Here is an 18,559-nt window from a genome sequence, read left to right as displayed (position 1 = left end):
GAAATATGGGCTTCCAGACAGATGTAGGGTTAATTTGTAGGAGTTTATGCATGTATTCAAAGCACTCCTGGCTTGCCATTTGCAGAGGTGAAATCCTTCAGCTGACTACACCTTAGTTGTGATTCTGTTTAATGATGCTATTAAAAAACAAACATCATTATTAGCAGGGAATTCTGAAACAGCAAATAAAAAATAAAACAAAATAAAAAAAACAACACCACCCCCAAAAAACCAAACTGCCAGTCCTAGGCAGAGATGTGATGGCTGATTTTCTCAGATCACTCTGTCCAATAATTGTCTCAATCTTATTTTAAGCTTCTGGATACAAGAGGCATGTGAAAGTCTACTGGAATTGGAAAAGAATGTTGTATTTACAGGAATTCCCTTTATCATCAACTGTCTTGTCCTGAGACACATCCTTAATCTTCCTTCTGAATCCTGTTGTTTCTTCAAATCTGGCAAACTGCTTTAAAGCTTTCCTCACAAATAGACTATTTTGTCCTATTGCCTAGACAGAGGTATTATGCATTCTAGAGCTTTTTATTCATAATTTAGGAAGTCTAAATTATTTTAAATTAATACAAATAACATTTCTGTCCTATTGACTTCAAATGACAGTAAGCTAATTTATTAATCAAATGCATTTGTTCATATGCTTGCTTGACTAAATGTTTAAACCATTTTCTAAATCACTAACACATTTGTAAACACCTTATAGTTTTTTAGTGTTTGTACCTTGTTTTCAAATGAGCAATCATCTTTTATAAACTTTATAACTTAATATAGATCAGTAGGAGTTTTACATGGTTCAAAACACCAGAAATCGTGTGCAGCTTTAGAGAGGCTGATTGAGCTACCATTCACACTGGGTTCAATGAGTGGAATGGCAAGAGCATGGCACAGTCAATTGCTCTTATCACTTTCACATGTCTATCACTCCATTGAATGGGCATTTTCACTTTAAGAATGAAACAACTCTTCAACATAGCTTGAAGCAAGAGTGGAAAGGAGACTGTAAAGAGCAGTCCTCAGAATATTTTGGAGGAAGAGCTACTTAAATTTCAGAACACTGATGTACCAAGGAAAGCAAGCAACATCTTAATGCTGTCCTTAATCTGTTTTTTACCTTAAAAAATACAAATGAAAGAAAAGTATCCAATGATCTAATGCCTTTGTCTGCTACAATGTTAGTCACCTGTGTTCTGGTATACATTTCTAGAACGGCAATTTTAGGAGAAACTTGATCTGAAGTTCTAGTTACTAAATAGCTTCAGAAATAGAGCTCCTTCAGTGTTAGATTGATTTTGTTGTTCAGAAATGTTGTCTTTCCGAATCTTCTGTTCAAATCAGAAAAAAATGTAAATGGTAACATCGGCAGAGATCAGTACAGCTATTAATTTTTTAGAACATGGCGTTCAAATGAATCTTTTCAATAAACTCTCCTTTCACTTTTATTGAAAATTTCCTATACTGGGAACAGCAAACTGTTGTTGCTTGAACTGAGCTACAGTTCTCCCAGTGTTCTGGCTTATTTATCCAACAGTTTCATATTCTCTATAAAAACTTTGCATCCAAAAAGTCTTTAAAAATTTATATTGCTTTCTGCAGCCAGCAATGGGATTCAAAGGGGACCAGCTGAAGCCCTGTTCTTGTAATTCAAGAGCCCATGACATATGATCCTCTTCCAATCGTATTTTATGAGTGGAGCAATACAGTTTTACCATCTCTTACTCAGACATCATTTATTTGTTCAGCACACTCATTAAAATGTGTTGCTCATGGAGTTGCATGTCTAGCACTTTGGGTAGGATTCATCTTACTGTCCTTGATGTCTAACATGAAGGCATTTAGTTTTGAGCTAGTTGCCTGTCTTCTTTTTTTTAGTCAACAGGTAAAAAGGGCTCTTTGCAGTTGTGATTCATCTCTTCTGAAGCCAGATGAAATAGGTTAGATTAAACTCCTCCTTCTTCATTAACTAGCATTGACTGGGAGTGTTTATACATCAATTTTAACTTAATTCTAAAGTCTCTCTGAAATCTACAGAAATAATAAGATTGGAGGAGTTAGAGTAAAAAATTAAATTATTATAAGAAAACAATAAAGGATGTATTTCACCTACTTTGTAGTATTTGCTTCCAAAATTCATATAATATTGCAGGTGAAAGATACTTGTTCATAAAGATCCACAATACATTCTTTGAATTTTTCTTCTGTATTAGTTACCGTTTAAAAATGCTAGTAAGTGGATGTATTGCTTGTGTTAACAGTAGCCACATCATTCAAATGCACTTTAATGGGTCTTATCTCCTGGTAGCACACACTTTATTGTTTATTTATTGTTTTCATTCTAGAAGGTCTTAGTGTGCAAGATGAGAATAGAAATGAAAGCTTTGCTTCATTTCTGTGAGTGCACTGTGATTGCCATTCTCTGAAAATAGTGCTTTTTGAATTACCACTATTAGTCCATCTGTACTGAAAAATGTTGTTGCTAAAATAAATGGTCATTTCAGCATTTGTTAATTAACTGTAATTTAGCCAATCCTAATTGTGTTTAAAAAGCCAAATTAGGGAAATGGAAGTTTTACCATTGAGTTCAACAAGCTTTGGATGGTAGTTTCCGTGCATTTTATTGAGCTGGTTTTTTCTGAAATGGGTAATTTTTCAGAATTATTTTTTTTTCAACCCAAGTCAAGCTACTCAACCTTGTTTCCCAAAAAAAAAAAAGTCATCATAATGATGACTGCTTTATTTAATTATTTGTGATAATGAGACATTTTTCATTTCTTCTCATTTATTCTCAAATTAATTAGGAAAACCAAATGGCCTTTATTGAATGACAGATGTCTCTGATCACCAGAGATCAGTTAAAGTTATGTACTGAGTGGAATTCTTGTTTTATTTTCATATTCTTTTATATGTAGGATAAATCTGAAAATCCAATTTCATCAAGGAAAACTGTGTAGGCAAAAAAAATTGAATTTGTGCATGTCATTGCATGTATATTTCTTTGTGCAATCCCATTTATTATTGTTCTCATAGATTCATAAAATCATGGATCAATATAGGTTGGAAAGGAACTCTGGAGGTCATGTGACTGAACACCCACACATAATGTCCTAATTTGTCTATATACTCCACTTCTTTATCATCATTGCCACCTTTCCAAGGGATATTATAATTACTTAGCAAGTACATTCTCCAAACAATCTTAGAAGCCAATGAGAAATTGTCTCTTTCTTTTCTGGCACCAAGTCGACCTGCTGCAGCAAGTGAATGGCTTGTCAGATGGATCCGCATGATTTTCCCTCAACCCAGAAACTTTAAAATGTCAGCCTTTGTAACAGATTTTCCTCAGCTCTGTTGGGAAATTTCAACTCCCACGAGGTTTCAAAATTTACATAAACAAATTCTCCTACTCTTACATTTCTTCTTTGCTCCTAGTTTACAAACAAGACCAACTTAACTGCTGATGTTCCTTTATTCGTGACCCAATCATTTGAGCTGATAAGAAACAAAGGCAGTCAACCTTTTTAACAAAGCCGGTTTGGAATGCTGTAAAAGACAAGTAGAAATAGCAGCAATAAGGTGAGGTAATTACACCCTATCCAGGAAAAGAGCATAGCAATAGAAATGATGATCTGAAAATTGTTAAAGAAGGCTCTGTATTTCAAAGTTCTTATCTCATCCTCATTGACACAATAATTGGGCATCAGCTGATGAATTAATTCATAGTGGACAGGTGAGCAAATCAAAATTAACATTCAAATGGGACCATTCTTGGATGTTTGAATAAAAAGAATGAAGATAAAATGGTTGTGAAGACAGAATTATCTTTGTATGCTCTGAGATCCCTAAAGGACAAGGTTAAAGCTCATTTGCAGGCTGATGTGAAGTATATTCTTAAACTTTGGTCAGCTTCCAGGACCAATAATTTTAGTTTCTTAATCAGTATAAAATTCACTGGAGCAAGTTACAAAGAATGGCTTCCATCTCATTCTTACAGAAACCCTTTTTACAGGACTCCATCTAAATAGGTTTGAAAGTAATTTATGTGCACTGCAAGGCTCTCCACAGTGCCAAGGTAGCGTGGGGAGCCCTTTGTGAAAATGAAACATGAGCCCACAGCACATATCTGTCTGGATTCCTCTTTTCCATACCTGCACATGTGTGTGTTTATTACCTTGCATATTTTGAATTTAGTCAATGTCACTTCTTATATGATGAGAAATTAGGGATTAATTAGTAGGTTTGATAATTAAACCATGCTGTCTCCCCAGGCACTCCATACATTATCTTTGCTTTTTTCTTAGATGTCTTATTCTAACACACTGAGATTTTAGCCCTGCTGCCTCTATAGGTTGCTAGGCAGCAAAGCTTTACCCCCAAACTGTTAGCTCTATTCTGCATGCTGAGACTCTTTCAGGTACCCTCAGCGGGTTGAATCTTATTGCTGAGGGGTTTCCTTGATTGAGAGTGACTGCTTCCAAAGGTCACTGGCTCTCTGTGGGTCAGCCCTTTTCTCTGATGTGCACAAATTTTCTCATTTTATACTTCAAGAAACCCTGCAGCAATTGAACCATGGTCCAGATTGCAATAACCCTTGTGCAATTGTCCCCTACTGTATGCTGCATGATGCCAATTGCTATGTATAATAATGTTTATATGGAAAGTGATCTTAAAAAGGCATAAGGACAAAAATACGTTGTGTGCCAAGGCTAATGAAAAGCCACTTGAAGATATTAAAGCTGTTGGGTTTTTTTGTTTTGTTTTGTTTTTTTCTTAGGGCAGGTTCTGGACGTGCTGGAGAAATATAATCTGAGTGATAAAACTCTTGTATACTTTACATCTGACCAAGGGGCTCATGTTGAAGAGATCTCCAGTTCTGGAGAAGTCCATGGAGGATACAATGGCATATATAAAGGTGAACGTTCTCTGATGATTCCTAAAAACTGTGTTACAAACTATCATCTCGTGGTTTTGCTCCAAAACTGTATGTACTCTGTGACCAAGATCAAAACTCCATTCCTTAATAGGAAATTTCTCATGACTGTCATTCTATTCAAACATAGGCAGTAAATATAAGGGGTACTTGTCAAATACAGCAGCTCAACTAGAGTACATGCTCAGCTAGAGCTCTGTGGAGTTGTAACACTAGCAAATATACTTTTGAACTAGGCAGAGATACAGCTTTGGAAAGATGTCAGTTCATAGTGCTTTACTATAATGGCTTGGTAGCAGAATAGAAAGGAAAAAAGGACCATTTGTGAACCATCAGGAATTGTAAACAAGAGCTAAATACCATGGGGTGAGTGGGATCACACAAAGGTAGGATATAAAGATGGGATAACCAGCAACAGAGTCCAGTGTATTCATTACAGAGAAAGTAGAAAAGGAAAGTTAGGTTAAAAAAGAAAAAAATAAGAGTTGGATTGAGTTTGAAATGGGCAATTTCAACAACAGCCAGAAGAGGACAAGATTTCAAACAGAAAAACTGCATTGGAGGAGAGAGTTTTGAAAATGATGTATAACACACTGAATTAAAGACTGATTTGGAAACAGAGAAACTTTAGTTAAAAGGACAAAGTTTAGTTGTATTCTTTTAGTGCAGGTCTTGAGGTGATTGATACTCCAAAATCTATTTATTCTGTGGAGGTTAAAATATGTTTAAAGTCTACATTATTGTACTACACTTTCTTGTGGTGATATCACACAGCAATACAGAAAGATACTGCTTTTCTTGCAATATGGTGATCTTGTGCAAAGAAAAATTCCAGCTTAGCAAATGGCCTTCCCCATTTTGTCCATTCCCATATCCCTGGCATGGTGGTCCCTTCAGTCAGCAGGAATGTAATATACCAATGGGTACCTTTGAGAACATGGTTTCAAAATAGGGGTGAACATAATTATTGTCAGCAATGTATTTTTGAGAATAGCAGAAAAGGAAAGATAATAGGATAGTAGGATAAGAGAATAAAGGATGTGGAGATGGAGGAATTCTACTGGATAGCACAGCTATAACATTCAGTCACAGACTGGTCATAAAGATTATGAATATTCAGTTACAGACTTCTCACTGTTATAGACAATTTTGTCAAATATTCAATAAAGGATTCCATCTGACAAACTACAGAAAACTGTTTTCCAGTGTGCAAGTGGTGGACACAGCACCAGGAAAATGAATGTCAAAATATTTTAAATCATCTTCAATCTTATTGAGATAGAGTAGGAATGCTTTTTTAAATTATTTTATTGAAAAGCGGAGAATATCCTTGTCCTTTTACTAGGGATAAAGTTCTTTTAATTCTTTCAGTAGAAAGTGGCCATGCGATTTGTTTTCCCCTCATATTTCAGTGGACAAGATCAAAGAAATCCAGCAGTGTTTGGCAAGTCATTTACCAAGCTTGAAACTTTTAGTTGTAAAGGGAAAGAAGTAAATTGCCTTTAGGTATGATTTTTTTAAAAAAGTAGTATTTCAGGCCTGCAAAATTGCATAGTAGTTGAGTCTGGAAGGGACCTCCCAAGGTCTCTAGTTCTCGCCCCTGCAGAGCAACATCAGCTAAGCTAGAGCAGGCTGCTCAGGGCTGTGTCAAATCAAGTTATGAAAACTTCTAGTGATGGAGACTCCACAGCCTCTCTGGGAAACGTGCTCTAGTGTTTGATCACACTCACCTTAAAGAAAGCTTTTCCTTATGGTTAAATGGAATTTTCTGTGTTTTGGTTTGTGCCCGTTGCCTCTTGTCCTGTCTATGAGCACCACTGAAAAGAGCTTGGCTCTGTCCTCTTTGCTCAGGTAAATCCATGTATCCATACAGATGGGTAGGATCCCACTGTGCTTTCTCTTCTCCAGGCTGAACAGCCCCAGCTCTCTCAGCCTTTCCTCACACGTCACATGCTCCGACAGTTTAATCAATTTCATGGCCCTCCTTTGAACTCACTCCAGTATGTCCATGTCTCTCTTTTACTGGGGACTTCTGTACTTGGACCCAGCACTCCAAGCATGTCTCACCAGTGCTGCGCAGAAGATAAGGATCATCTCTTTCAACTTGATGGAAACATTCTTCCTAATGCAGCCCAGGATCATGTTGGCCTTCCTTGTCACATGGGCACACTGCTGGCTAACGTTCAGCTAACTGTCCACCAGGACCCTCAGGTCCTTCTCTGCAGAGCTGGTTTCCAGCCAGTCAGCCCCCAGCCTTTGCTGGCCCTAAAGGTTATTTCTTCGCAGATGCAGGATTTGTTGTTTCCCTTTGCTAAGCTTCATGAGGTTCCTTTTGGCCCATTTCTCCATCCTGTCAAGGTTCCTCTGGATAATATAACCATCAGTGGATCAGCCACTCCTTCCAATTTTGTATCATCTGCAAAACTGCAAAAAAGAAGCAAAATAGGCAAATATAGTAAGCAACAACAATACAGTGAGGTTTTCAAATGTGAAGACTCCACAGTTTTTAGTTAGGAGGTATCTGTCTAAGAAACGATTCTTGTATTTTTGAGAGCTGCAAATGAAATGCTACACAACCAAAACAAGCAATGCCGAAGTCATGAGGGTACAAACTATCATCAGATGTGTCCCCTTGGGCTAACACCAGCGTGAAATGTATCTTGAACGTTAGCACATAGGTCTTACATAGTGATTTAAGTAATTAAGGAACCATATGGTTACATATGTGTAGCTGTAGGCACAGCCTGAGGTGTTTTAGAAGCTCTAAAAAATATTTGCCTTGAATACCAAACATAAGATGCAGGATAAATGATGAGGAGGGGAAAAAAAAACCAAACCAAAACCAAAAAAAGACAAATACAGTGGGGAATATGCCTTCCTGAGGAACATTGATTGAATGGAGTCTTCTATCTTGCCAAACTTTGTATTCATACGTACAGAATGAAGAACTATCTGAAATACATCTTACCTGAATTAATAAAAAATCTGATTGATAGGGTTACTTGAGGAGTAATGGGGCTTCTTATTTTTAAAATTAATTGTGTGGTTTACAGTTTCCACCTATGCTATACTGACAAATGCTTTATACTATGAGATAGAAAATAATCACTACATAAGAAACAAAAATAATTATTGTATGAGAGATATTCTTAATAAAATAGAAAGAAATAACAAGGCCCATGCAATCAGTTGAATATACTTTTACCATTTTAAAATTCAATTAATTCTGCTTTATCTTCTACTCTCCCCATCTCCCTATCAGTCCTCATTTTAACAGGTTTATTATGCATCATTTTTAAAAGGGCTGAAGTGGAAGTGATCAATTAATTGCCTAATTAGCAATTTTCATACATAAGAATTTATTCATATTAAGAGTCATGTACATTGAAAAGTATTAGAGATGTGTACACCTCTGGCAGGTTTAATGAAAACCAGACCTGTGAAGCCTTAAGTCTCAGGCGCCAGTATAGCGATGTGCCTAAAAAAGCAAAAGGACAGTCTTAATGCTGCTTGTGCTCCTGTATGCACTGCTTCATCTGATGAGTAGTTTACAAAACTGGGAGACATGTGCATCCTTTCTCCCTGTCTCTGCTAGACAATCTCTACTACTTGTCTTTTTGTATATGAGAGCTGCATGAATGTGAATATGAATCAAGCCACTTAACCCTCTTCTCAGCGCTGGAGCAGTACGCTCAGCAATAATTGCTTCTGCCCTAAAATCAAAAGCTCTCAACAGATCTCCACAATTTGAGCTCACTAATTTGTCTTGATATACAGCTGAATGAGCACCAATAATAAAATTTAAGAGGGGTTTGGAGAGTTAGTCTAGCACTGCAAGACTGAACGCAAAAAGGAGAAATTGCTATTTGAAGGTTTTATTACTCTGGATTTTGACTGTGGAACAGTCACTGTAAATCAGGATAGCCAAATAAATTTCAAATAAATCTTAAATTAGAAACCAAAGCTAACACGGTGTTTACCTAGTTGCTGTCATATACAATCTGGTTTATCTCTTCAGTATTGTTTTTTAGAAGATGTTACATAGTAATATGGAAGTGATGGATCAAAATCATAGCCTCTCTTTCTGGTGGCCCTTTTCTGATAGTTATCAGGATCAGAATCCTTGGAGGAAGATGCAGAAGCTGTGTAGTAAATAAAGAAGAACACTAAGATCTTCTAATCCTAGACAGTATGGCTTTGGTTTAAGAGGTGGATCCTGAAAACTTAGATTCTACAATGATTTTTAGCATTAGTTATATAAATTTTCATCAGCTGAAGATTAAATGCCACTCTGATTCTTTCTTAGCATAGCCTAAATCGTTTGGCAGTGAGAACACAGTGCTTTCATTTACTATTTTGAAATGGGACAGTTGCAAATTTCATGGAACATCTTGAAGTTTAATACTGTTTCCTTATTGATATAGGATAAAGGAGGGAAAACTTATACCTTCCCTAGCATTCCATTGTTTTTTATACTTTTATTGTGCCTTTTTCTCTTTAATGCTTCATTCAGAAAAGAATTGTCTCATCAGTCTGTCTCATCAGTCTTAACCAATGAGTTTTTTCTTGTCCCTAATTTCTTGTTATTTTCTTCTGTGAACTCTAATTGTGCAATATATTATTTTAAATTTACTTTACAAGTATTGCCTTTTGCATTTTGCCATGAATTATCACTACCTGTTCGTATACTTATTTTTAATATTATCCCTTTCATCCTATAGACTGCCTGTTGTCATTGTATCTTAATGATTAAAGGTGTGCATTAAGCATTAGTGTTTGCATAGGTCCTCAGGTATGCAGTGAAGATTATGATATGAATAACTAAGACTAGTTCTGATATTTTTTTCTCTAATGTTCATTATACTGCAAATATTTTTACAGAATTTGAACTTGCATCTTTTTTTCCTCTTCATCCAGCTTGGTGTGTCTTTTCTTCTGAATTTGCTGAGCCTGTGATACTTTGTGTCACATGTGGATTTTTTTAAATTCCACAGCTCACTTCTCTTCCAAAATTGAAGTAAATATATTGAATTAGCAAGAAACTTAATACAGACTATAATCGAGGTACTGTACTATTGACTTTTTTTGCAAAGTGTCACAGGCTGGTTTTTTATTTCTTTTTTTCCTGCCTGTTAGATTTTGATTCATGGCAAACTTTTGTATCCTAACCCATGATTAATGTTCCAGGAACATTTCCTGAAGGTCCATGTCAGAGATCTTTCAAATGTTTAAATCTAGACACAGCCTTTACAAAAAAAAAAAAAAAAAAAAGACTTTTTTAGTAAGAATTTCTTCCCAACAAGTCAAGACCTTCTTACCTGAACTTCTGAGGGACTCCTAGGTGCAGACATGATATTACATTTTACCTGGCCACTTAGTGTTTTGATCAGAAACTGATCAGAGAGTTTTATCAGTTTCTTCAGAAACCAATTAGTTCCTGTGGACCTATTGGACTGATTGGTCCTTTGAGTCATTTAAGACTGTTAATTCCTTTGGGAACTCCCAGTTTGTGATATGTTTTTTTGAAAAATCATTCTTTCCATGTATTTTGCTATGTAACTCTTTGTTGTTTATACCAGATGACAGAATGATTTTTCATATATTGGCATATAAGTCATATCTGATATATAATTTATAGCCTCTAAGTTATTCATAACATATAAGTTATGACATCATATAAATTATGGCTATTTTTATCTTGTTAATATTAACATTTTCAGATTGAAATACGGAGACTATTGTGTTTAACTCAACTTCTTAAAACTTTCTATGTACTTTTTTTTTTTTTTTTGGTCCCAGTTCTGTGACATTTCTCTGCTGAAAGCTGTGGAACTTAGAGATATTATTTTTGTATGTGGCCTCCAGTATACCTGCACTAACTTCTTAGGTGCTTTTCACTGGCTTTCTCATTAGTATGACATCTGCAATTTGAGCGTGTCCATTTAAGCTAGTAAGCTTTCCTTTAGGAATGGAAATAAGGTTAGTTTCTTGAAATATTTTAGATCTCTACTTTAGAATAAGTTTAATAGAATAAATAAATGAAAAGAATATTCTCTCCATAGAATAAACAAACAGTTTCATGGAACTGGTCTAAAGGATGCCATTATATTCTTCCTTGGTACCCTGAGATACTGAATCTAATTATTTTGTGGTAGTTTTTATTTAGTTGCGTAGTGACGCATTTTATGAATTAGCTTCAGTGTGTTATAAAATATCTCTCTCCTGTTACATACTTCATAACAGTAAACAGTGAAGGCATTAAAAACTTTTCTCCACAGTTTTCCCATTATACTGTTTCACTGTGCATATGCAGACAGTAGAAGTCCTCCCTCATTATCACTTGTTGACATCTATCCCATTCTGTTAATAGTAAGAACAGTTACCCTGAGGGTACTCAGCCTCCTGAGCTGGCAGACAGGGACAAGGAGCAGAATGAAGCCCCCACAGTCCAGGATGAAATAGTTAATGACCTGATGCTCCACTTAGGCAAGCACAGGTCTATGGAGCTGGGTGGGATCCAGCTGAGGCTGCTGAGGGAACTGGCAGAGGAGCTCACCAGGCCACTCTGCATCTGTTATCAATAGTCCTAGCAAACTGGAGACGTCCAAGAAGACTGGAGGTTAGCCTATGTGATGCCCATCTATAAGAAGGGCAGGAAGGAGGATATGGGAAACTACAGGGCTGTCAGCCTGACTTCAGTGCCAGGGAAGGTTACGGAGCAGATCTTCCTGAGCACCATCATGCAGCACATGCAGGACAGTGTGGGGGACAACACCCAGCCAGCATGGGTTCATGAAAGGCAGCTCCTGCTAGACGAGCCTCATCTCATTCTGTGACAAGATGACCCGCCTAGTGGATGAGGGAAATGCTGTGGATGTTGTCTACCTGGACCTTAGTAAAGCCTTTGGCACTGTCTCCCACAGCACTCCCCTGGGGCAACTGTCTGCTCTTGACCTGGACGGGTGTACTTTATACTGGGTAAAAAACTGGCTGGACAGCTGATCCCAAAGAGTGGTGGTGAACAGTTACATCCAGCTGGTGGCTCATTGTAAGTGGTGTTCCCCAGGGCTCAGTACTGGGGCCAGTTCTGTTTACTGTCTTTATTGATGATCTCGATGAAGGGATCGAGTGCACCCTCAGTAAGTTTGCAGGTGACACCAAGCTGGGCAGGAGTGTTGATCTGCTGGAGGGCAGGAAGGATCTACAGAGGGATCTGGACAGACTGTACTGATGGGCCAAGGCCAATCGTATGAGGTTCAGCAAAGCTCAGTGCCAGGTCCTGCACTTGTGTCACAATAGTCCCACACAATGCTACGGGCCTGGGGAAGAGTGGATGGAAAGCTGCCTGATGGGAAAGGCCCTGGGAATGCTGGTTCATGGCCAGCTGAACATGAGCCAGCAGTGTGCCCAGGTGGCCCAGAAGGCCAACAGCATCCTGGCTTGTACCAGAAACAGTGTGGCCAGCAGGACTAGGGAAGTGATTGTCCCCCTGTACTCAGCACTGGTGAGGCTGCACCTTGAATGCTGTGTCCAGTGTTGGGTCCCTCACTACAGGAAAGACACTGAGGGGCTGGAGCGTGTCCAGAGAAGGGCAACAGAGTTGGTGAAGTGTCTGGAGCACAAGGCTTATAAGGAGTGGCTGAGGGAACTGGGGTTGTTTAGCCTGGAGAGGAGGAGGCTCAGAGAAGACCTCTCTTCACAAGAGACCTTGGTCTCCACAGCTACCTGACAGGACGCTGTAGGCAGGTGGGGGTCGGTCTCTTCTCCCAGATAACAAGCGACAGGACAAGAGGAAACGGCCTCGAGCTACACCAGGGGAGTTTTAGATTGGATAATAGGAAAAATTTCTTCATGGAAAAGGTGGTGAGATATTGTAGCAGGCTGCCCAGGGAGGTGGTGGAGTCACCGTCCCTGGAAGTGTTTAAAAAATGTGTAGATGCAGTGCTTAGGGACCTGGTTTAGTGATGGACTTGGTAGTCCTGGGTTAATGGTTGGACTTAATAATCTCAAAGGTCTTTTCCAACCTAAATAATTCTATGATTCTGTATGAGATTTTCTATGAATTCTCTTTGGATGTCTTAATACTGTTATTTTCAGCTTCTTTTGGATATGTAGCTAATTATATTTTGCCTTTACCTTGGACCTGCCCATTAGAAACATTGTCTTATTTGTATTTATGAAGCATTTAGCACCACGCGTTTAGGCATTTGGCTACTGTCGTGCTGCTAGAGTGGCCATGAGTTCTGTTACTAATGAAGATGGAGTCAGACACTGATAATGGTAAAATATTTGAACAACATTAATATTAAGTGCTTTGTGCCTTAGAAATAGGTATATTCATAGTTACTTTGGTAATATCTATGAAAAATAATAATATTTCTTAAGGACTTAGACCTGGTTTTTTAAATCTACTACAGATCTGTGAGAGCTAATCAAGGACTGGAGGTACCAATTATCAAATATTTTATTGAAATTTATTACTTTTATTCAATTTCATATACTGCAGTGATATGTTCATTCAACGGTGTTTCTTGAAGGTATTGGTAAACCTCTTCCTGTCTGTAAGGCACAGAGAAATCAAGCTGACCATTGCTTTGGCCTCAGGAACTTACACTATTGCATATTTAGTGGTAATTATTGGAGTTTCACTTTTGACTTTAATGAGAACAAGAATTTACCTGTTTTTTTCAAATGTACTGTATTTTTATAATCTCTCTGAAGTGATCCAGAGTTTTGAATAATCAACCCATAATGTAATTTTGACTGAAACAGAAAATATAATGAGAGACCACTTCATTTGATTGGAAAAATGGTCAAATGAGAAGGTGTCCAAATCAGCTATGTCTATTTCATTCACCTGTACAAGAACAGCTCAGGTTCAAAACTAACAAAAGCAGTATATGAAACAGATGATGAATCAGTAAAATAAAGAGTGATGTCATTTAAAATAAATTGTTGTTTGATCATTTTATAAGGTAAATAATAGTAACCTTATTTGACTGCTGATATTTGTAGCATGAAGTCCACTACAAATGGGTAGAATAATTAATTTCCTTGTATTTTTCTATCATTTAAAATAAAAAGAAATTGGTTTGGAATTTTAGTTTTTAGAATAGAGGAAGGAAGGAAAGAGTTGTATGGTTATAATCCAAGTGATCTGAGAAACTAATTTTAAATAGTTTTCATCATTCAAAATATTAATAGTGATATGCCACAGAGCTCCCCTTTGTATATCATCCTTTGTAAAAGCTCTATTCCCAGAGTTTGGTAATAGCAGTCAGTTTAAACCAGAGGGAGAAAAAAAGATAATCTTTTAGCTAAGTTTGAAATCAGGTTCAAATGGAAATCTGACATCATGTCGTGGATGACTGCAGAGAGTTATGTCTGTACTCTGCCTGCTCCTGCAGATTTTCAAGGAAACGTGAATGTAAGCTATTGTTCAATGTAACACTGAAGGGTGCAACTACTCAGCATAGATAGCTAAGCATGAAAATACAGCCCAGCGTGTTTTACACTGTTTTGAAAACATTTTTAGAATAATTTAAAAGAACAAGAATAATATATAATGAGACTGCCTAGAGTTTGCCAGGCATACAGACTACTAGATTGCTGCCCTTTTTCAGTGTTGTCATGTCCAAGCAAAATACAAAGCTCTGGTACTGAAATATTTGGATGTTTGCTTCATGTTTCAAGCAATACCAGTGAAACCTTGATTTATTTTTTTAAGGAAAAAATAGTGCAGATAGCTTGAACAATGTTTACCAGCTAAGGTTTCAAAGACAATACATGTCAAGGGATTTGTAATCATATCGTAGCATTAAGCCACTCTAGTGATGTCACTAAACACAGTTCTAATAAAGATGAACACCACATAGGCATAGATAATAGAAGACAGTCTTCCACAACAACCTGTAATTCCTGCCCTGGTTCCCTGCTATTCCTAACCTCCAGAGATATATAAAAAAAATTATGCTCCAATTAGTGTTTTGAAAGGAAAACAGCAGCACTTCTTCATAGACATAAGCAAGAAGATAGCCCCGCTGTGGAGTCCATTTTGCTTTTTGTACCTCACAACAGGGTGGCAGAGTTTGCTAAGTGCTGCTCTCTTTGTGCTTGGTAATGTGCAAGTTTTCTGTCATGTTTGTAGTGATTCAAGAAAATTGTACTGTGAACCTAGGAGCTGTGAAAGTGATCCAATATCTAGGTTTTAAGCATTGCAGCATGTGTGGGAATGGGATTCACTGCTTACGTTGAAATTGCTCTGTGTTCAGATTACACAGGACAAAATAGTAAAATGAGTATTTATTTAAACAATCCAATCTAGCTAGCACTATAAGCAGGTTCAGACAAGTATATAGAAATAAAAGGAGCCTTGCATTTAAAGCTACCTATGGGACAGATCAGCTGTTAGTTTTCTGTCTGTCCATACTGTCAAGCCAACAAGCTGCTGTGATATGTATGTACACAGAACTAGGATCCAGCTCATGAACTAAATAATTTCCCAACCATAACTGTTCACTGAAAATATCTGAATTTGAGGATATCTGTAATTTTATGTCCTTATACTTTCCCTGTATTTTTATTCAGATTTAACTACTCCTACTCAACAGGATTTTCTATGAACCATAGCTCCGTCAGGATATTAATCTTTACACTTTCCTGCTAGGTAACCATAATCCCCACTAAACTTTTAAAAACCTACTTACTGTTGCACATGGATAGAGTCATCTTTTCTACAGAAGATGCACAGATGCACATAGTCTATTGACATCTACACTGGTCTTGACCCAGCCATATTAACAACCAATCAGCATACTGTTGGCTGAACACTTCCTTCTGCTAAGTGACAGGTGTTCTAAACCTCACCAAATAACATATTTATAACCTTAAATCTACTATTAAATTATTAATAGTATTCCCCAGTCATTATTAATTATTATTAATAATAATTAAATTAAAATATTTAATCTCTAGATTTAGATTTTTGTTTCAAAAATAATATTTTTTACAAGAATGTAAGCAAAAATAATCCATGCATCTCATTCCTGAGTTTTAGTATAGGTAGCCATGAGCTTGGAGTGAGAATGGAGTTGCATTTGATGCAGCCATAAGAGTAAATTTTTAAGACTGCTCTAAAAGAAAGATAGTCTTGTTGAGATCTGAACTTGGCACTGCTTTTCGTAACTTAAGCGAAGATTGCTGCTTGACGTAATGTTGGATATTAGAAAGACTAAGTTGTCTGATATCAGACTAGATAATTATTGACTATTCAATATTATGAATGCTGATAAAGCCCATGAAAAAAGCAAAAATCTGATATAACAAAGAAACACAAGTTTTTTTCAACCACAAGACTATATATACATATATGAGTAAAGATCTATGTACAAGAGAGTTTTCTCTCTTGAAGTTGCCACTTGCATTTATGAACAGTGAAAACCTGTAGAAACTCTTATTGAGCACTGAAAAACCTGTAGAAAACCAAGTGGATTCTGATTCGCCCTAATGCTGAAATGGAAAAGGTCATTAAGGAGTCAGTAAGGTAGACAACATGTTTGGCAAGGCCTGGGCTTGACGCTGAAGATACCGATATCTGTGTGGTGTTTTGAAGGTCTAAGAGGCTGAAAAGACAGAACTATTGAAGTACTTTAGTTTAATATTTTGTTCTTTTGAGAGTTTTTTATTTGAAAAAGGGAGATAAAGGGAAAACAGGCTAGTAGTAGATTTGTCTGAACCATGAATTGCTATTTGATTCAGTTAATGGCAGGAGTTTAACACACATATTCCTCTTCTTTCAGACATTTCTATTCTATAAAACAATTCCAGTTTAATTGTAAATGCCTGGCTCAGACCATGCCATGTGGCTCAGACCACATCCAAACCTCATCTATTTAGCAGAAATATTTTTTTCCAAGTGATATATTAATTTCGAAGATCAACTTGAAGTGCTGTACATAGTCACATGACTCTGTAAGACATTAATAATAGTGCTTGTGATAGCTTTTCAGAGTTCAGTCAGTCATATATTAAGCAATGGTAGAAATGTTGACATAGAATAAATACATTGCCCTTCTGCAAAGATGTCAGGAGGACTGGGCAGTGATGGATATTGTAGAAACAAAGGAAATGGCTGCAGCGTAGTGTTGAATGCAGTCAACTGATTGTGTGTTTCATGCAACTGTTGGTGTAGAAGTCAAAAAGGTCTTCACAGCATCCTGAGATCTACCATCTCTGTAGTGAGTTTCTTCTTAATGCATTGGAGAATTCGGTAACATGCTTAAATTAGTACTTTCTTCTATCTAAAGTCATTAAGCACTGTTTTCAATAAAATACCATACATCATCTTGGGGTTCATACCTCAGACATCTAGACATACCTCAATTTATTTTTGATTCCTGTTTTTCGGTCCTATCTTCACATACCTATGTGGCATATTATCTGGACTAAATTCTATATGAAGACTCCTGTAAGGTGCCTTTTAATCTCCTACAGCTGTTGTTTAATTTTGTTTGTAAATTAAATGAATTTTATGAGCTCTAATACATATTAGTAGATTTACTGTGAGAAAGGTACTGGTTGTAGGTGGAAAATTTAATCCTAACAAATTAAAAATAAGATAAATATATTTAATTAAAAGATTCTAGCTAGACAGAATGTTTAATATTCGGAATATGAATCTTGGGGAGGGGTATTTTTCTAAGAAGAAATTGATTTCGTAGCAAACAAAACTTTAATTTTTCAGGTGGAAAATCAATGAACTGGGAAGGAGGTATTCGTGTGCCAGGGCTTCTCCGTTGGCCTGGGGTGATACAGGCTGGTGTCTATATTGATGAGCCAACAAGTAACATGGACATATTTCCTACAGTAGTCAAACTTGCCAAGGCACAGTTACCCTCTGACAGGTATGCTCTGTATTATCTCTGTTTTAAAGAAAGTCTCATGGGTGTTTTATACATTCTGGTGATGTCTATTAAGAGTTGAGAAGGAAAAGAAAAACCTAGCTTTTAAAGACACTTTTTGGTCAATACTTACAGTAGCATGTTGTCTCTTTTCATGTTGACATGCTGATATATTTTGCAGAAATGTGTGTAAATACAGCTTAACTTGCAGAACAAGCACCAAGTAACAAGAAGATAAGAGAATACCACCAAGAGCAACATACTGTAAAATCAGGCCTAGAATTATTTACTAAAAGCAAAAATGGTCGTATCAAAAAAGGCTTTGTTCTGCATGAGTGGATGTTGTAGAAAAAGGAACTACAAGTGTAAATTATTTCAAACGTTACGAGCTCAACCTTGGCATGCTTAGTATAACAATATATGCAACAAAATATAACAAAGTACAACATCAAAATGCCAGCTAGGCTTTTCTCACAGGATTTTTTGTTCTCTACCAGTTTAGCGAAAATAATCCCTTACAGAGTTTTGCAGCCTGTTAGAAAACCCACTAGACTTCTAAAATTCATAAGATGGTTTATTGACACTACTAAATCCCTGTGCTTTGTCTTGTTCAGGAGATACCCAGTCTCAGCAGTAGAGTGCCTCCACCTAAACTCTGTTGCCATCCAAATCCAATAAGTGGAGAAACCTGCTGATATGCATGTGCTTTGAACACATTTGC

General features: G+C 36.9%; 1 protein-coding gene across 12 annotated transcripts in view; it reads left to right on the top strand.

Annotated features, from left to right (window-relative positions):
• The window catches only part of STS (steroid sulfatase), a 121,146-nt gene that overhangs the window by 68,113 nt on the left and 34,474 nt on the right, over positions 1–18,559 (top strand). For 11 of the 12 annotated variants that reach the window (XM_037377533.1, XM_037377527.1, XM_037377526.1 and 8 more), the window contains 2 exons: positions 4,784–4,921; positions 17,682–17,841. In XM_037377533.1, the coding sequence (XP_037233430.1) occupies positions 4,784–4,921; positions 17,682–17,841 (298 nt within the window). The remainder of the gene's footprint in view (positions 1–4,783; positions 4,922–17,681; positions 17,842–18,559) is intronic. The other variant, XM_037377538.1, reaches the window with a different exon arrangement.

This window comes from Falco rusticolus, chromosome 2 (genome assembly GCF_015220075.1).
Source record: "Falco rusticolus isolate bFalRus1 chromosome 2, bFalRus1.pri, whole genome shotgun sequence".
Taxonomy (NCBI): Eukaryota; Metazoa; Chordata; class Aves; order Falconiformes; family Falconidae; genus Falco; species Falco rusticolus.
The sequence above is the reverse complement of the archived record's forward strand: the minus strand, read 5'-3'. Positions and strand labels throughout refer to the sequence as shown.